The sequence below is a fragment of the Labrus bergylta genome, chromosome 4, assembly GCF_963930695.1.
Source record: "Labrus bergylta chromosome 4, fLabBer1.1, whole genome shotgun sequence".
In the NCBI taxonomy this organism is placed as follows: domain Eukaryota; kingdom Metazoa; phylum Chordata; class Actinopteri; order Labriformes; family Labridae; genus Labrus; species Labrus bergylta.
This window is the reverse complement of record NC_089198.1, coordinates 8,444,389-8,464,025: the sequence shown is the minus strand read 5'-3', so window position 1 is coordinate 8,464,025 and position 19,637 is coordinate 8,444,389. Positions and strand designations below refer to the sequence as shown.

General features: G+C 42.0%; 2 protein-coding genes and 1 pseudogene across 2 annotated transcripts; all 3 read right to left on the bottom strand.

Annotated features, from left to right (window-relative positions):
• Positions 1–406: 406 nt before the first annotated feature.
• Positions 407–10,300, bottom strand: LOC136178945 (uncharacterized). Its single transcript, XM_065953391.1, has 5 exons — positions 8,627–10,300; positions 5,315–5,496; positions 4,248–4,255; positions 3,921–4,070; positions 407–2,932 (listed from the first exon to the last, which is right to left on the bottom strand). The coding sequence occupies exons 1-5, from the start codon at positions 10,298–10,300 to the stop codon at positions 1,116–1,118; spliced, it is 3,831 nt and encodes a 1,276-aa protein (XP_065809463.1). The 3' UTR covers positions 407–1,115.
• Positions 10,301–11,381: 1,081 nt separating this feature from the next.
• On the bottom strand, positions 11,382–14,445 carry LOC110004300 (mammalian ependymin-related protein 1-like; annotated as a pseudogene).
• Positions 14,446–15,989: 1,544 nt separating this feature from the next.
• LOC136179027 (tripartite motif-containing protein 16-like) lies at positions 15,990–18,468 on the bottom strand. The gene has a single exon (XM_065953621.1). It carries the CDS (start codon positions 18,376–18,378, stop codon positions 16,699–16,701), a length of 1,680 nt encoding a protein of 559 aa, XP_065809693.1. The 5' UTR covers positions 18,379–18,468; the 3' UTR covers positions 15,990–16,698.
• Positions 18,469–19,637: the final 1,169 nt, after the last annotated feature.

The following is a 19,637-nucleotide window of genomic DNA, read 5'->3' as shown; positions in this document are numbered from 1 at the left end:
TCGAGCCTTGTACGTGTTAGTCTTTGCTTACATTGTGTTTATTGTTGTAATTTAATGTTGTCCTTTTTGTGCATAGAGAGTATCGTTTTAATGAAGTCAAATTCCTTGTGTGTGAAAGCATACGCGGCCAATAAAGCTGATTCTGATTCTTCTGATTCTGATGCTGCATTCAGGACACATTGGAAATATAGGAAAGAAAAGTCTGTCAAAATGTTTTTAGACGTCAAAATGTTAAAGAGAACTCTGCTCATTCCTCAAAAGCAAATATTTTTTAGTGAGGAGAGCTGAAGGAACAGAGAGTGAGTGACAGACGCTCTTCAGCTCTAAACACCAACACATGAACAAAGTGACTGAGTTTGACTCTCCATCAGCTTCTTACGACACCCTGCAATGAAGACGAGAAGAAAACATTTTGTTCTTGTGTTTATTCAGGATGTCAAACTTCAGTTTGTTCAAACATTAAATCAGTAAAGTGTGTTCAATGTCTCTTGTTCAATCATTTCATGAACACATTCACACAATCAGTTTGTTTGATCAGAATCTCCACTCACAGAAAACGATGATTTAACTCCTTATTGATTTAATCAGGAGGATTACAGTTTTAAAATACCTCAGAGGACATTTTTTACTTTACTTTGAATATGAACAACAACATTTATTCTGACTAACTCATTTCTTTAAGTGTGATTTTATAGATTTTCTACAAATGTACAAAGTGGTGAGAAGAGAAAATCAACATTAAAGAAAAGTTTGCTGCTCTCTCTCTTCAGACTCATGAATCAGAACAGAAACAACACCATATAAATGTATGAATACAAATAATCAAACATGGAGAGTGGAGAGAAGTTGATATTTTCACGCAGAGAAATGTCAGTTCAGGTGAACAAAAGTCATCCTGAGCAGTGAAAGAGTCCACGGCTAAACAGACACAGGAAGGAGTGTCACTTAAAGACACTCAAACATTTACAGAACAGACGAGAAGAGGTCAAAGTACCGCCCAAAAAGCTTGATTGACAGGTGACGATGATCAGATCTCAGCAACGAGCATGAATAAAAATCAAGTTGAAGATTTAAAACACAGCAAGTTAAACATCTGTCTCGTTAATGACTTCTGTCTAGTTCAGTTTACACAACTCAGCAGAGTCTCCAGGAGAATAATATAACCCCAGTCCAGCATGTAGAGGCTGAGTGAATGTGGTCTGGACTCTGTGGAGGAGAGTCATGGTTTCAGAGATGCTGTAGAAGGACAGAATACCTGCTCTGTGATCCAGGTACACTCCTACTCTGGAGGACTGAGGACCTGAGACAGGAGTGAAGACTTTGTTGTACCAAAAGTAATAACTGTTACTGTTACAATATAACACCCAAGATTTGTCATTACGTCCAAACACACATTCATATGAGCCCCCTGTTCTGCTGATATTCTTGTATGTGACTGCTACATAAACTCTTCCTCTCAACTCCACCTCCCAGTAACAACGTCCAGTCAGACTCTCTTTACTCAGGACCTGACGCCAATCAGTGAATCTGTCTGGGTGACTAGAATAAGACTGATGTTTACTCATTGCTGTTACTTTTCTTTTCTCATCAGATAATAACAGTTTTGTGTGTGCTGTGTTTGGATCCAGTGTGATGTCACATGAATATTTTAAGAACTCAGCTCTGGTCTTGGGCTCTGGTTCTGGTCCTGACAGTAAAACATCCACTTCAGTCACTGTCTGTGAGATGTTTGTCCATTTCTCTCTCAGGACGTCCTGTAGTTTATCTCTGACTTCTGACACAGCCGCTGTCACATCCTCAAAGTACCTCAGAGGACGGATCTTGATGCTGGATGAGTGTGTAGATTCACTGAGGGGTGACAGTGAGGGGTAGTCGTGTAGAAACTGGTTGTGATCTTCTGTGTGTGAGAGCTTCTCCAGTTCAGAGTCTTTCCTCTTCAGCTCAGTGATCTCCTGCTCCAGCTTCTCCTGAAGCTCTCTGACTCGACTCACTTCAGTTTGCTGCTGGGATCTGACCTGCTGCTTCACATCAGAGCGTCTTTTCTCCATGAGACGGATCAGCTCAGTGAAGATCTTCTCACTGTTCCCCACTGTTTTATCAGCAGAGCCATTGATAGCCTCCACCTCCTGTTGGAGCAGCTTCACATCTTTCTCTCTGTCCTGGATTCTCTGCTGGATGTTTTGTCGACTCACCTCGAGCTCTCTCTGCTTCTCGCTCCTTTCTGCTGCAGCTGAGACTGTGTCGTGACCTTTGTGTTCGTCCATTAAACAGAGGAGACAGATAGACTGCTGATCAGTACGACAAAATACTTTCATTTCCTCATTATGACGAGAGCAGACGTTCTCCTGGAGCTTCTTGGAGGGCTCCACCAGCTTGTGTTTCTTTAATGGAGCTGCTTCAAAATGAGGCTGGAGGTGTTTCTCACAGTAAGAGGCCGGACACTGCAGACAGGACTTACAGGCTTTCAGTTTCCTCCCGGTGCAGACATCACAGGCCACATCTTCAGTTCCAGCATAGCAGTGATCAGCAGGAGCAGCTTGGAGTCCAGTCTTCTTCAGCTCCTCCACTAAAACTGCTAACATGGTGTTTTTCCTCAGGACAGGCCTCGGTGTGAAGTCCTGTCTGCACTGAGGGCAGCTGTAGATTGTCTTCTCATCCTCTGTGTCCCAGTGGCTTTTAATACAGTTCATACAGTAACTGTGTCCACAGGTAGTAGTCACCGGATCCTTCAGGAGATCCAGACAGATAGAACAAGAGAAGGCCTCCTGGTCTAGTTGAACTCCTTTCTGCGCCATTTCTCCTCTCTGTAACAACAACTGTCTGAGTTTCACTTCCTGAGAAATCAGACTAGCTCCACCTCTGATCTGCACAGCATGTGTTTGTTCAGTGAACGTCAGCTCTTCTTGGTTACACCCATCCTCAACTTGTAGATCTAAAGGGGAGGGAACCAGGAAATATAGAGTCAGAGTGGAGCTGGCTGTGTTTGAGAGCAGGAAGAAGAGGGAGGGGGAGGGAGACTTGTTTACAACAGAGAACATTTCTCTTTTAAAAACACTTCTCATTTCAGATTTTACAAGATGAACTCTTCTTTGAATCGGAGGGTTTGGAGAAGGCTTTCTGCCCCCAGTACTGCATGTTGTTTGTACAGCAGCTTAGAGGTTGCTCTGTTGTGAAAGTGCAATGCAGGCTTCATAAAAGTCAATCATTAAACTCATAAATGTCTGTGTTGCATGCTGGGAAACGTATTTGTAATGCTTACTGTGCAGGCGTCACTTTGCTGCCACCGGTGTTTTCTGAAGCAGCTTGTGATGACGATGAGCCCTCTCTGTGCAGATAAATGCAATTCTTCCTCTTGTCTTCAAATATTCTGCTTGTATGTATGCAACACTGAAGCCTGCTCCCCGCCTCCACACTCTGTCACGCTCAGAGCATGCACGGCGGGGCTGACCACGGACAGATTGGCATTCTTGTCATGCTCACATTGATTTGAAGCTTCTCACACAAGCAGCAAAAGCGAGTCGTAAGTAGTTAGTGAATTAAATGTTATTAGAATCAATAATAGAAAACAGCAGCCAGCAGTAACTAAGTGACTCATAGGCTGTTTCTGTGACAGCCGGCGCTTACTGAAAGAACTGGTTTACTCCTGCATTCACACCAAAGCTGGAAAAACAACTTCCAAACTCAGGAAAACAAACAGTCACAGGAGCATTTAAACAGTTTCATCGTCAGAAGTCATTAATTAGATTCTTTGCTGAATAAAAACTCTTCTTGTGTTAACTCATCAGACAAACGATTGTGACCTCACAGACATTTATGTAACAGAAGAATTCAGCGAGATTATCCCGTTTAAGTATCTAAGATTAAAGGTGAGAGCATTCAGCAGCCGGACTCCGACATCCTCTCAGGCCGAGCTGATTGACAGGTGCTGGGCGGGGTGAAGACGTCGGGGTCGCTGATGCCCAGCTGCAGGTTGAAGAAGCGGGTGGAGGTGGTGACGCTGCTGTTCCTGGCGTAGGTCTCCTGCACGGGGTAGCAGTCCTTCAGGGTGTAAACGCCCACCCAGGTCTCATCTGGTGGAGAGATGAGAAACAGGTCACAGCAGCTCTAAGAGGAACTGGAGGTTCATATCCAGCAGAAGTTGCTCCTTAAATCTGATGAAGCTTCATTTTTATTGTGAAGCAGCTGCAGGAAGAACGTACACAAACACTGGATTCAAGCAGCACGGACACTTTGTGTTTTAAAGTTACCACATAATCTAAAAGATGTTTAAAGGCTTTATAAGTGATTTTTTGATCCAGCAGATGTCGCCCTTGAGCTCCAGCATGAAACCAAAACAACTCGCGCTGCATTGTTGTGTTAGCATGCTAATGCTGGCGATCTTTATTATGCTGGTATCTTCACACTGCATGTAAATTTACCTGAAATGAGCGTGATCTAGAAACACAGTTAAGCAGTGAGTACAGTATGTTATTCTTCTTTTCTCTAGTCCCTCAATTAAACAACTTTTACCCGCGAGGGGAGGAGTCAGCCGGCCGTCCCGGCGATGTAAACAAAGTGAAGATAGGACTCTGAAAACTCTGAAAACATCACAGACAGTGGGACTCGGGTGTTACACCCATTGTAAACAGTCATGACTCACAGAGTTATTTTCAGAGGAGATACTTGATTTCTACATTTAAGTGTGAATAATCACATATAAAGCCTTTAACTGTTTTTAACACAGATGTCCTCCATTAAACGCAAGGTGTTGAAAAACTGAGCAGATATGGAAGTGCAAAAGATCGTAGTCTGTTCTGACGACCCCTGACTGTATCAGTGCTCCTCCTGTTGTCTTGTCTCTCTCCCCACTCAGGTTGTCTTCAGGTAGAAAGGGGCGGAGCCAGTTAATTTGATGTCATGCACCTGGGCAGACTGGGCCTTGGTATATAAGCTGTTTTCTCAGTCTCTCTCTCTCTCTCTCTTGTCAACACTCACTTTGGTTGGTGGTCTTTGTTTAGCCACAACACCACACATTCACCATTGCCATCACCACTGATGGCCTGGATTGTGACAATGTGTTTACCACAGATAAACCTACTTTATGTCATTTGGAAGGTTTGATTTTGGTGTCAGGCTGGCTGCACCCTAAGCCGTCATTTCAGGAGGAGTGATCTGGATATTCTCTCGACCTGGATGTTCACATATGCACCTCACAGTGGGAGACTATCCCTGTCACTGGCAGTTAATACTGACTTATTTCTTTGATTATGACTTTCTGTCTGTGCATGTCCTTTCTGGTGTTGTGTTTCAAAAATATTTTAAAAACCAGGTTTACGTTGGCGTGCTAGGCTTCCTGTCCGACCACTCCTGGACCACCACGTTGTCCCCGGGGCCTCCGATGATGTACTGGTCCTCGAAGGTGGAGTTGGCTGGGTTGTCGAAGAGATCCCAGGCCTCGGTCAGAGAGATCTTTGAGCAGTCCTTCGTCTTCTGGTCGATCTGGAACATCACCAGGCTCTGGTGCAAAAAGATGGACTCGAAGAACCTGGAGCCGAGGAAGAGAAAGATGAAGAAGTGACATCTTTGAATGTATTCTTCTGGCCAAAACAACAGAACAAAACCTAAAAAGTATTTAATTTATAATCATGAAAATCATGAAATCCTGGCATTTCAGAATCTGAAATCTGAAACATCTGGAATGTTTTATAATTAATTAAAATGTATAGCATAATTTCTTTTGACTAATTGATTGATGGGCTTATGTTGCAGCTCTAAATCATACCTTCTTGTTCCCATGTAGAGAGCTTTAACCAGGCCTGCCTTTCCTTTACATTTATTAGCTATATTTAAAATATAAAAATAACCGCTCCGTGATGGCTCCATATTTCACTCTTTATCATTTTCTGAGCTTATATTTCTACTTTTATCAATCTACATCTGTCTTTTCTGTTGATATCATGATGGTTAATGTTATTTTCCAGCTTATTTTTCTGTCATATATATCGGTAGGTGTGCCGCTCACTCGTCCATCAGTCTGAGTGAAGAGACGAACTTCTTATACGCGACTCTCTAATCCCTAAAACCCTGAGTGAATGAAAGTTTGTCTTTTTGTTTCTTTTATCACAGTTTAATTTAGTTAAAATGTATTTATTTCCCTGAAAACTCTCCTTTTTAATTGGATTTATTATTTTGTGATGCCTAAAATAAGCTGGTTCAGTCTCCAAGTGAGGCCTCAATTAACACTAAAATCTTACTAAGAAGGCTGATAACGTCAAAAGCAGCTCAATACACTTATTGTAAACCATGGTCACTTGTAAAGTCTGGATAAACATCTTATTTAAAGATATATAACTAAAAAAAATAAAGGTCTGAACTGCTTGTTAAAAGTGAAAATAATATATTTATGCAAATTTGACTTGATGACACCTTTTAACATTTAAACAAGTTAAATTTGCTTGCTGCATTAGCAACATTTTTACAGATTAAAAGCAATCCAGGTTTTATTTTGTATCTTGAAGAGGTTTTTCTGGACCTGTCAGGTGATTGTGGCTTTTAATAAGTGTATTGTTGACTAGAAATGACATAAATACACTTGGTAATATGGAGAAGAATGGCAGCAGAATCCAGGGACAGATGTATATGAATGAAAATCTGTTAGTACGTATTTTCATAGATTCATTCATCTTGATAATTTTGTGGACATATCTTTAAATTGTGTCAACCATCTCACAGTAATTCTTCTTTTGGGTCTGTGAAGCGTTAACCTTATATGGGTGAAGCACCTAAGTAGTAGCAGATCTATAAATGGATAGGAGCCAACTATATGTTGTCAGCAACTGTCTACACTGAGTCTACATCTGTTACGTATACAAATCAGTGTCATGTCATCTTTATTGTTTTATAGTGATGTACCCAAATGGAAAGGAATTTGTGGGCTGTACCTTCTAGCAGAATATAAGCAACACTGTGTGATGAAGATTTTGCCATTTTGCCATTTTGCCATTTTGCCCATGATGGCCACTTTGCCAATGATTGTCAATGATTGTGAGATCTTGGTCAGCATGGGTCAGCGATGGTCTGCACTTTGTCAGCCATGTGTGTTGTGTTTCTGTGTTGTCTGACCATGGCTGAATAAATCTGAGATGATCCACAGTCTGTTTCACAATTACATAATTGTCCATCTCATACAGAAATAACCCCCACCTAACAAGATCAGAGGGAATGAGTGAATAACTTTAAGTAGTTTGACTTCTTTTCACATCACTCTCTTCTGCACAAACTGAGTTCAGGTGATCTTTACAACCCTGGTTAGTAGGATGAAGGCGCCCTCTTGTGGTGATTTTTACTCTCTGCAGGAAAGCATCTGTATTATTATCCTCCCTTGATATCAATCAATCACACCGCTCAATGTAAATACTGTTACAACTCTTCCTCAAGTAAATGAACTCATCTGTTACATATATATATATATATTTTATTACAAGTTATCTCAGCATGTTTGCTCGACCCAACACTGCACTATTCTCTCATCGAGCCTTGTACGTGTTAGTCTTTGCTTACATTGTGTTTATTGTTGTAATTTAATGTTGTCCTTTTTGTGCATAGAGAGTATTGTTTTAATGAAGTCAAATTCCTTGTGTGTGAAAGCATACGCGGCCAATAAAGCTGATTCTGATTCTTCTGATTCTGATGCTGCATTCAGGACACATTGGAAATATAGGAAAGAAAAGTCTGTCAAAATGTTTTTAGACGTCAAAATGTTAAAGAGAACTCTGCTCATTCCTCAAAAGCAAATCTTTTTTAGTGAGGAGAGCTGAAGGAACAGAGAGTGAGTGACAGACGCTCTTCAGCTCTAAACACCAACACATGAACAAAGTGACTGAGTTTGACTCTCCATCAGCTTCTTACGACACCCTGCAATGAAGACGAGAAGAAAACATTTTGTTCTTGTGTTTATTCAGGATGTCAAACTTCAGTTTGTTCAAACATTAAATCAGTAAAGTGTGTTCAATGTCTCTTGTTCAATCATTTCATGAACACATTCACACAATCAGTTTGTTTGATCAGAATCTCCACTCACAGAAAACGATGATTTAACTCCTTATTGATTTAATCAGGAGGATTACAGTTTTAAAATACCTCAGAGGACATTTTTTACTTTACTTTGAATATGAACAACAACATTTATTCTGACTAACTCATTTCTTTAAGTGTGATTTTATAGATTTTCTACAAATGTACAAAGTGGTGAGAAGAGAAAATCAACATTAAAGAAAAGTTTGCTGCTCTCTCTCTTCAGACTCATGAATCAGAACAGAAACAACAGCATATAAATGTATGAATACAAATAATCAAACATGGAGAGTGGAGAGAAGTTGATATTTTCACGCAGAGAAATGTCAGTTCAGGTGAACAAAAGTCATCCTGAGCAGTGAAAGAGTCCACGGCTAAACAGACACAGGAAGGAGTGTCACTGAAAGACACTCAAACATTTACAGAACAGACGAGGAGAGGTCAAAGGACCGCCCATAAAGTTTGATTGACAGGTGACGACGATCAGATCTCAGCAACGAGCATGAATAAAAATCAAGTTGATGATTGAAAACACAGAAAGTTAAACATCTGTCTCGTTAATGACTTCTGTCTATTTCAGTTTACACAACTCAGCAGAGTCTCCAGGAGAATAAAACCTGAGTCCAGCATGTAGAGGCTGAGTGAATGTGGTCTGGACTCTGTGGAGGAGAGTCATGGTTTCAGAGATGCTGTAGAAGGACAGAATACCTGCTCTGTGATCCAGGTACACTCCTACTCTGGAGGACTGAGGACCTGAGACAGGAGTCCAGACATTGTTGTACCAAAAGTAATAACTGTTGTTGTCACAATATAACATCCAAGATTTGTCATTACGTCCAAACCAACATTCATCTGAGCTCCCTGCTCTGCTGATATTCTTGTATGTGACTGCTACAGAAACTCTTCCTCTCAACTCAACTTCCCAGTAACAACGTCCAGTCAGACTCTCTTTACTCAGGACCTGAAGATAATGAGTGAATCTGTCTGGGTGACTAGAATAAGACTGTTGTTTACTCATTAATGTTACTTTTCTGTTCTCATCAGATAATAACAGCTGTGTGTATGCTGTGTTTGGATCCAGAGTGCTGTCACATGAATTTTTGAAGAACTCAGCTCTGGTCTTGGGCTCTGGTTCTGGTTCTGACAGTAAAACATCCACTTCACTCACTGTCTGTGAGATGTTTGTCCATTTCTCTCTCAGGACGTCCTGTAGTTTATCTCTGACTTCTGACACAGCTGCTGTCACATCCTCAAAGAACCTCAGAGGACGGATCTTGATGCTGGATGAGTGTGTAGATTCACTGAGTGGTGACAGTGAGGGGTAGTTGTGTAGAAACTGGTTGTGATCTTCTGTGTGTGAGAGCTTCTCCAGTTCAGCGTCTCTCCTCTTCAGCTCAGTGATCTCCTGCTCCAGCTTCTCCTGAAGCTCTCTGACTCGACTCACTTCAGTTTGCTGCTGGGATCTGACCTGCTGCTTCACATCAGAGCGTCTTTTCTCCATGAGACGGATCAGCTCAGTGAAGCTCTTCTCACTGTTCCCTACTGTTTTATCAGCAGAGCCATTGATAGCCTCCACCTCCTGTTGAAGCAGCTTCACATCTTTCTCTCTGTCCTGGATTCTCTGCTGGATGTTTAGTCGACTCACCTCGAGCTCTCTCTGCTTCTCGCTCCTTTCTACTGCAGCTGAGACTGTGTCATGACCTTTGTGTTCGTCCATTAAACAGAGATAACAGATAGACTGCTGATCAGTCCGACAAAATACTTTAATCTCCTCTTTATGACGAGAGCAGACGTTCTCCTGGAGCTTCTTGGAGGGCTCCACCAGCTTGTGTTTCTTTAATGGAGCTACTTCAAAATGAGGCTGGAGATGTTTCTCACAGTAAGAGGCCAGACACTGCAGACAGGACTTACAGGCTTTCAGTTTCCTCCCGGTGCAGACATCACAGGCCACATCATCAGGTCCAGCATAGCAGTGATCAGCAGGAGCAGCTTGGAGTCCAGTCTTCTTCAGCTCCTCCACTAAAACTGCTAACATGGTGTTTTTCCTCAGGACAGGCCTCGGTGTGAAGTCCTGTCTGCACTGAGGGCAGCTGTAGATTGTCTTCTCATCCTCTTTATCCCAGTGGCTTTTAATACAGTTCATACAGTAACTGTGTCCACAGGGAACAGTCACCGGATCCTTCAGGAGATCCAGACAGATGGAACAAGAGAAGGCCTCCCGGTCCAGGTGAACTCCTTTCTGCGCCATTTCTCCTCTCGGTAACAACGACTGTCTGAGTTTCACTTCCTGAGAAATCAGACTAGCTCCACCTCTGATCTGCACAGCATGTGTTTGTTCAGTGAACGTCAGCTCTTGTTGGTGACACCCATCCTCAACTTGTAGATCTAAAGGGGAGGGAACCAGGAAATATAGAGTCAGAGTGGAGCTGGCTGTGTTTGAGAGCAGGAAGAAGAGGGAGGGGGAGGGAGACTTGTTTACAACAGAGAACATTTCTCTTTTAAAAACACTTCTCATTTCAGATTTTACAAGATGAACTCTTCTTTGAATCGGAGGGTTTGGAGAAGGCTTTCTGCCCCTAGTACTGCATGTTGTTTGTACAGCAGCTTAGAGGTTGCTCTGTTGTGAAAGTGCAATGCAGGCTTCATAAAAATCATTCATTAAACTCATAAATGTCTGTGTTGCATGCTGGGAAACGTATTTGTAATGCTTACTGTGCAAGTGTCACTTTGCTGCCACCGGTGTTTTCTGAAGCAGCTTGTGATGACGATGAGCCCTCTCTGTGCAGATAAATGCAATTCTTCCTCTTGTCTTCAAATATTCTGCTTGTATGTATGCAACACTGAAGCCTGCTCCCCGCCTCCACACTCTGTCACGCTCAGAGCATGCAGGGCGGGGCTGACCACGGACAGATTGGCATTCTTGTCATGCTCACATTGATTTGAAGCTTCTCACACAAACAGCAAAAGCGAGTCGTAAGTAGTTAGTGAATTAAATGTTATTAGAATCAAGAATAGAAAACAGCAGCCAGCAGTAACTAAGTGACTCATAGGCTGTTTCTGTGACAGCCGGCGCTTACTGAAAGAACTGGTTTACTCCTGCATTCACACCAAAGCTGGAAAAACAACTTCCAAACTCAGGAAAACAAACAGTCACAGGAGCATTTAAACAGTTTCATCGTCAGAAGTCATTAATTAGATTCTTTGCTGAATAAAAACTCTTCATGTGTTAACTCATCAGACAAACGATTGTGACCTCACAGACATTTATGTAACAGAAGAATTCAGCGAGATTATCCCGTTTAATTATATAAGATTAAAGGTGAGGGCATTCAGCAGCTGGACTCCGACATCCTCTCAGGCCGAGCTGATTGACAGGTGCTGGGCGGGGTGAAGACGTCGGGGTCGCTGATGCCCAGCTGCAGGTTGAAGAAGCGGGTGGAGGTGGTGACGCTGCTGTTCCTGGCGTAGGTCTCCTGCACGGGGTAGCAGTCCTTCAGGGTGTAAACGCCCACCCAGGTCTCATCTGGTGGAGAGATGAGAAAAAGGTCACAGCAGCTCTAAGAGGAACTGGAGGTTCATATCCAGCAGAAGTTGCTCCTTAAATCTGATGAAGCTTCATTTTTATTGTGAAGCAGCTGCAGGAAGAACGTACACAAACACTGGATTCAAGCAGCACGGACACTTTGTGTTTTAAAGTTCCCACAGAATCTAAAAGATGTTTAAAGGCTTTATATGTGATTTTTTGATCCAGCAGATGTCGCGCTTGAGCACCAGCATGAAACCAAAACAACTCGTGCTGCATTGTTGTGTTAGCATGCTAATGCTGGCGATCTTTATTATGCTCGTATCTTCACACTGCATGTAAATTTACCTGAAATGAGCGTGATCTAGAAACACAGTTAAGCAGTGAGTACAGTATGTTATTCTTCTTTTCTCTAGTCCCTCAATTAAACAACTTTTATACACGAGGGGAGGAGTCAGCCGGCCGTCCCGGCGATGTAAACAAAGTGAAGATAGGACTCTGAAAACTCTGAAAACATCACAGACAGTGGGACTCGGGTGTTACACCCATTGTAGACAGTCATGACTCTCAGAGTTATTTTCAGAGGATATACTTGATTTCTACATTTAAGTGTGAATAATCACATATTAAGCCTTTAACTGTTTTTAACACAGATGTCCTCCATTAAACGCAAGGTGTTGAAAAACTGAGCAGATATGGAAGTGCAAAAGATCGTAGTCTGTTCTGACGACCCCTGGCGGTGTCAGTGCTCCTCCTGTTGTCTTGTATCTCTCCCCACTCAGGTTGTCTTCAGGTAGAAAGGGGTGGAGCCAGTTACTTTGATGAGGGAGAGAGTGATGACCCGCTGCCGACACCGAGGGGCCACGCGGCCTCGGGTGCAGGGATCTACCGGTAATGATCCATCTGCAGGTTCACCTACGGAAACCTTGTTACGACTGTCTTGGCTTCTCTGCACTGGCTCCCTATACAGTCTAGAATAGAATTCAATATCCTTCTTCTCACTTACAAAGCTCTAAATGGCCAGGCACCATCTTATCTTAAGGAGCTACTAGTGCCGTACTGTCCCTCGAGAACATTACGGTCCCGGAGTGCAGGCTGGTAGTGGTACCTACAGTCTCCAAGTGTACTATGGGAGGTAAAGCCTTCAGTTATCGGGCTCCTCTCCTCTGGAACCGCCTTCCAGCCGGGGTCCCGGAGGCGGACACAGTCTGTATTTTTAAGAATAGACTTAAAACTTTCCTTTTTGATAAATCTTATAGTTAGTGCTGGTGTAGACCAGCAATTAGTTATGCTGCTATAGGCTTAGTATACCGGGGGAACTGGCACCTTGAGCTCCTCTCTCTCTCTCTCTCTCTCTCTCTCTCTCTCTCTCTCTCTCTCTCTGTGCATATACAGTACATCATATTACTGCATGTATCTATCTGTAAATCTCAGTCACTAACCACCTACTTTCCTGAGAGCTCTTGAGCTCTCTTAGGCTCCTCAAGATCGTTGGTTGACAGCCTGCCAGAACAACCCCCCCCACCAAATTGTTGATGGACGGTTTGCCTCCCCCCACCCCCTTGCTCCCTATCCCTCTTCCTGCATCTTATCCCATCTCTCCCCCTATCCCTTTCCAACCCCGGCGCAGTCTAGTCCTGTGAAGGCTGTTTCGTCATGAGCCGGGGATCCGGCCGAAGATTTCTGCCTTTTAATAAGCCACTTTTTTCTTACCACTGTAACTTTTGCTGCTTTGTTAAAGTGCTCATGATGGATAGGCCGGATCTTTGTAACATACCAATAAGTAAGGTCTTTTTACCTGCTCTTTTGTAACATAACAATGAGTAAGGTCTTTTTACCTGCTTTTTTGTAACGTTAAGAGACAAAGGGTAAGGTCTTTTACCTGCTTTTTGTAAAGTGTCTTGAGATAACACTTGTTATGAGTTGACGCTATACAAATAAATTGAATTGAATTGAATTGAATGTCATGCACCTGGGCAGACTGGGCCTTGGTGTATAAGCTGGTTTCTTAGTCTCTCTCTCTCTCTCTTGTCAACACTCACTTTGGTTTGTGGTCTTTGTTTAGCCACAACACCACACATTCACCATTGCCATCACCACTGATGGCCTGGATTGTGACAATGTGTTTACCACAGATAAACCTACTTTATGTCATTTGGAAGGTTTGATTTTGGTGTCAGGCTGGCTGCACCCTAAGCCGTCATTTCAGGAGGAGTGATCTGGATATTCTCTCGACCTGGATGTTCACATATGCACCTCACAGTGGGAGACTATCCCTGTCACTGGCAGTTAATACTGACTTATTTCTTTGATTATGACTTTCTGTCTGTGCATGTCCTTTCTGGTGTTGTGTTTCAAAAATATTTTAAAAACCAGGTTTACGCTGGCGTGCCAGGCTTCCTGTCCGACCACTCCTGGACCACCACGTTGTCCCCGGGGCCTCCGATGATGTACTGGTCCTCGAAGGTGGAGTTGGCTGGGTTGTCGAAGAGATCCCAGGCCTCGGTCAGAGAGATCTTTGAGCAGTCCTTCGTCTTCTGGTCGATCTGGAACATCACCAGGCTCTGGTGCAAAAAGATGTACTCGAAGAACCTGGAGCCGAGGAAGAGAAACATGAAGAAGTGACATCTTTGAATGTATTCTTCTGGCCAAAACAACAGAACAAAACCTAAAAAGTATTTAATTTATAATCAGGAAAATTAGGAAATCTTCGCATTTCAGAATCTGAAATCTGAAACATCTGGAATGTTTTATAATTAATTAAAATGTATAGCATAATTTCTTTTGACTAATTGATTGATTGGCTTATGTTGCAGCTCTAAATCATACCTTCTTGTTCCCATGTAGAGAGCTTTAACCAGGCCTGCCATTTCTTTACATTTATTAGCTATATTTAAAACATTAAAAATAACCGCTCCGTGATGGCTCCATATTTCACTCTTTATCATTTTCTGAGTTTATATTTCTACTTTCATCAATCTACATCTGTCTTTTCTGTTGATAGTTAATGTCATTTTCCAGCTTATTTTTCTGTCATATATGTCGGTAGGTGTGCCGCTCACTCGTCCATCACTCTGAGTGAAGAGAGGAACTTCTTATACGCGACTCTCTAATCCCTAAAACCCTGAGTGAATGAAAGTTTGTCTTTTTGTTTCTTTTATCACAGTTTAATTTAGTAAAAAATGTATTTATTTCCCTGAAAACTCTCCTTTTTAATTGGATTTATTATTTTGTGATGCCTAAAATAAGCTGGTTCAGTCTCCAAGTGAGGCCTCAATTAACACTAAAATCTTACTAAGAAGCCTGATAACGTCAAAAGCAGCTCAATACACATATTGTAAACCATGGTCACCTGAAAAGTCTGGATAAACATCTTATTTCAAGATATATAACTAAAAAAAATAAAGGTCTGAACTGCTTGTTAAAAGTGAAAATAATATATTTATGCAAATTTGACTTGATGACACCTTTTAACATTTAAACAAGTTAAATTTGCTTGCTGCATTAGCAATATTTTTACAGATTAAAAGCAATCCAGGTTTTATTTTGTATCTCGAAGAGGTTTTTCTGGACCTGTCAGGTGATTGTGTCTTTTAATAACTGTATTGTTGACTAGAAATGACATAAATACACTTGGTAATATGGAGAAGAATGGCAGCAGAATCCAGGGACAGATGTATATGAATGAAGATCAGAGAGAATTAGTGAATAACTTTAAGTAGTTTGACTTCTTTTCACATCACTCTCTTCTGCACAAACTGAGTTCAGGTGATCTTTACATCCCTGGTTAGTAGGATTAAGGCGCCCTCTTGTGGTGATTTTTACTCTCTGCAGGAAGGCATCTGTGTTATTATCCTCCCTTGATATCAATCAATCACACCGCTCAATGTAAATACTGTTAAAACTCTTCCTCAAGTAAATGAACTCATCTGTTACATATATATATATATATTTTATTATAAGTTATCTCAGCATGTTTGCTCGACCCAACACTGCACTATTCTCTCATCGAGCCTAGTACGTGTTAGTCTTTGCTTACATTGTGTTTATTGTTGTAATTTAATGTTGTCCTTTTTGTGCATAGAGAGTATCGTTTTAATGAAGTCAAATTCCTTGTGTGTGAAAGCATACGCGGCCAATAAAGCTGATTCTGATTCTTCTGATTCTGATGCTGCATTCAGGACACATTGGAAATATAGGAAAGAAAAGTCTGTCAAAATGTTTTTAGACGTCAAAATGTTAAAGAGAACTCTGCTCATTCCTCAAAAGCAAATCTTTTTTAGTGAGGAGAGCTGAAGGAACAGAGAGTGAGTGACAGACGCTCTTCAGCTCTAAACACCAACACATGAACAAAGTGACTGAGTTTGACTCTCCATCAGCTTCTTACGACACCCTGCAATGAAGACGAGAAGAAAACATTTTGTTCTTGTGTTTATTCAGGATGTCAAACTTCAGTTTGTTCAAACATTAAATCAGTAAAGTGTGTTCAATGTCTCTTGTTCAATCATTTCATGAACACATTCACACAATCAGTTTGTTTGATCAGAATCTCCACTCACAGAAAACGATGATTTAACTCCTTATTGATTTAATCAGGAGGATTACAGTTTTAAAAAACCTCAGAGGACATCTTTTACTTTACTTTGAATATGAACAACAACATTTATTCTGACTAACTCATTTCTTTAAGTGTGATTTTATAGATTTTCTACAAATGTACAAAGTGGTGAGAAGAGAAAATCAACATTAAAGAAAAGTTTGCTGCTCTCTCTCTTCAGACTCATGAATCAGAACAGAAACAACAGCATATAAATGTATGAATACAAATAATCAAACATGGAGAGTGGAGAGAAGTTGATATTTTCACGCAGAGAAATGTCAGTTCAGGTGAACAAAAGTCATCCTGAGCAGTGAAAGAGTCCACGGCTAAACAGACACAGGAAGGAGTGTCACTGAAAGACACTCAAACATTTACAGAACAGACGAGGAGAGGTCAAAGTACCGCCCATAAAGTTTGATTGACAGGTGACCACGATCAGATCTCAGCAACGAGCTTGAATAAAAATCAAGTTGAAGATTTAAAACACAGCAAGTTAAACATCTGTCTCGTTAATGACTTCTGTCTATTTCAGTTTGCACAACTCAGCAGAGCCTCCAGGAGAATAATATAACCCCAGTCCAGCATGTAGAGGCTGAGTGAATGTGGTCTGGACTCTGTGGAGGAGAGTCATGGTTTCAGAGATGCTGTAGAAGGACAGAATACCTGCTCTGTGATCCAGGTACACTCCTACTCTGGAGGACTGAGGACCTGAGACAGGAGTCCTGACATTATTGTACCAAAAGTAATAACTGTTGTTGTTACAATATAACACCCAAGATTTGTCATTACGTCCAAACACACATTCACCTGACCTCCCTGCTCTGCTGATATTCTTGTATGTGACTGCTACAGAAACATCTCCTCTCAACTCCACTTCCCAGTAACAACGTCCCATCAGACTCTCTTTACTCATGATCTGCCACCAATCAGTGAATCTGCCTGGGTGACTAGAATAAGACTGACGTTCTCTCATTACTGTTACTTTTCTGTTCTCATCAGATAATAACAGCTGTGTGTGTGCTGTGTTTGGATCCAGTGTGATGTCACATGAATATTTTAAGAACTCAGCTCTGGTCTTGGGCTCTGGTTCTGGTCCTGACAGTAAAACATCCACTTCACTCACTGTCTGTGAGATGTTTGTCCATTTCTCTCTCAGGACGTCCTGTAGTTTATCTCTGACTTCTGACACAGCCGCTGTCACATCCTCAAAGTACCTCAGAGGACGGATCTTGATGCTGGATGAGTGTGTAGATTCACTGAGTGGTGACAGTGAGGGGTAGTCGTGTAGAAACTGGTTGTGATCTTCTGTGTGTGAGAGCTTCTCCAGTTCAGCGTCTTTGCTCTTCAGCTCAGTGATCTCCTGCTCCAGCTTCTCCTGAAGCTCTCTGACTCGACTCACTTTAGTTTGCTGCTGGGATCTGACCTGCTGCTTCACATCAGAGCGTCTTTTCTCCATGAGACGGATCAGCTCAGTGAACATCTTCTCACTGTTCCCCACTGTTTTATCAGCAGAGCCATTGATAGCCTCCACCTCCTGTTGAAGCAGCTTCATATCTTTCTCTCTGTCCTGGATTCTCTGCTGGATGTTTTGTCGACTCACCTCGAGCTCTCTCTGCCTCTCTGTCCTTTCTGCTGCAGCTGAGACTGTGTCGTGACCTTTGTGGTCATCCATTAAACAGAGGAGACAGATAGACTGCTGATCAGTCCGACAAAATACTTTCATTTCCTCATCATGACGAGAGCAGACGTTCTCCTGGAGCTTCTTGGAGGGCTCCACCAGCTTGTGTTTCTTTAATGGAGCTGCTTCAAAATGAGGCTGAAGATGTTTCTCACAGTAAGAGGCCAAACATTGCAGACAGGACTTACAGGCTTTTAGTTTCCTCCCAGTGAAGACATCACAGGCCACATCTTCAGGTCCAGCATAGCAGTGATCAGCAGGAGCAACTTGGAGTCCAGTCTTCTTCAGCTCCTCCACTAAAACTGCTAACATGGTGTTTTTCCTCAGGACAGGCCTCGGTGTGAAGTCCTGTCTGCACTGAGGGCAGCTGTAGATTGTCTTCTCATCCTCTTTATCCCAGTGGCTTTTAATACACTTCATACAGTAACTGTGTCCACAGGTAGTAGTCACCGGATCCTTCAGGAGATCCAGACAGATGGAACAAGAAATAGTTTCCTTGCCCAGCTGAACTCCTTTCTGCGCCATTTCTCCTCTCGATAACAACAACTGTCTGAGTTTCTCTTCCTGAGAAATCAGACTAACTCCACCTCTGATCTGCACAGCATGTGTTCGTTCAGTGAATGTCAGCTCTTGTTGGTTACACCCATCCTCAACTTGTAGATCTAAAGGGGAGGGAACCAGGAAATATAGAGTCAGAGTGGAGCTGGCTGTGTTTGATAAAGATAAAGATAAAGATAAAGATAAAGATAAACTTTATTGATCCACCGTGGGGAGAATTTGTGCATTACAGCAGCTCCAGAAAACAGGGGACGGGAATATACTTACAAAAAATAAAAATCGAAGTTAAGAAATAGATCAAACATATTTACATCATTTAAATAAATAAAAAATACAATAATGTAAAAAAATACAATAATGTAAATGTAAAGTTACACAAAACAATACAATAATGTAAAATGTTTGCGAGCAGGAAGAAGAGGGAGGGGGAGGGAGACTTGTTTACAACAGAGAACATTTCTCTTTTAAAAACACTTCTCATTTCAGATTTTACAAGATGAACTCTTCTTTGAATCGGAGGGTTTGGAGAAGGCTTTCTGCCCCCAGTACTGCATGTTGTTTGTACAGCAGCTTAGAGGTTGCTCTGTTGTGAAAGTTCAATGCAGGCTTCATAAAAGTCATTCATTGAACTCATAAATGTCTGTGTTGCATGCTGGGAAACGTATTTGTAATGCTTGCTGTGCAGGCGTCACTTTGCTGCCACCGGTGTTTTCTGAAGCAGCTTGTGATGACGATGAGCCCTCTCTGTGCAGATAAATGCAATTCTTCCTCTTGTCTTCAAATATTCTGCTTGTATGTATGCAACACTGAAGCCTGCTCCCCGCCTCCACACTCTGTCACGCTCAGAGCATGCACGGCGGGGCTGACCACGGACAGATTGGCATTCTTGTCATGCTCACATTGATTTGAAGCTTCTCACACAAACAGCAAAAGCGAGTCGTAAGTAGTTAGTGAATTAAATGTTATTAGAATCAATAATAGAAAACAGCAGCCAGCAGTAACTAAGTGACTCATAGGCTGTTACAGAACTGGAGGTTTATATCCAGCAGAAGTTGCTCCTTAAATCTGATGAAGCTTCATTTTTATTGTGAAGCAGCTGCAGGAAGAACGTACACAAACACTGGATTCAAGCAGCACGGACACTTTGTGTTTTAAAGTTACCACATAATCTAAAAGATGTTTAAAGGCTTTATATGTGATTTTTTGATCCAGCAGATGTCGCCCTT

Bases quoted from the DNA above. Each gene is read 5' to 3' on its own strand.
- LOC136178945 (XM_065953391.1), bottom strand. From the start codon at position 10,300: ATGGCGCAGAAAGGAGTTCACCTGGACCGGGAGGCCTTCTCTTGTTCC. The intron at 5,497-8,626 runs TAGACAGAAGTC...TTTTTGCACCAG, and splicing joins CTGAGTTGTGTAAACTGAAA to AGCCTGGTGATGTTCCAGAT. The intron at 2,933-3,920 runs GTCAATCAGCTC...CCTCCCCTTTAG, and splicing joins CTTCACCCCGCCCAGCACCT to ATCTACAAGTTGAGGATGGG.
- LOC136179027 (XM_065953621.1), bottom strand. From the start codon at position 18,378: ATGGCGCAGAAAGGAGTTCAGCTGGGCAAGGAAACTATTTCTTGTTCC.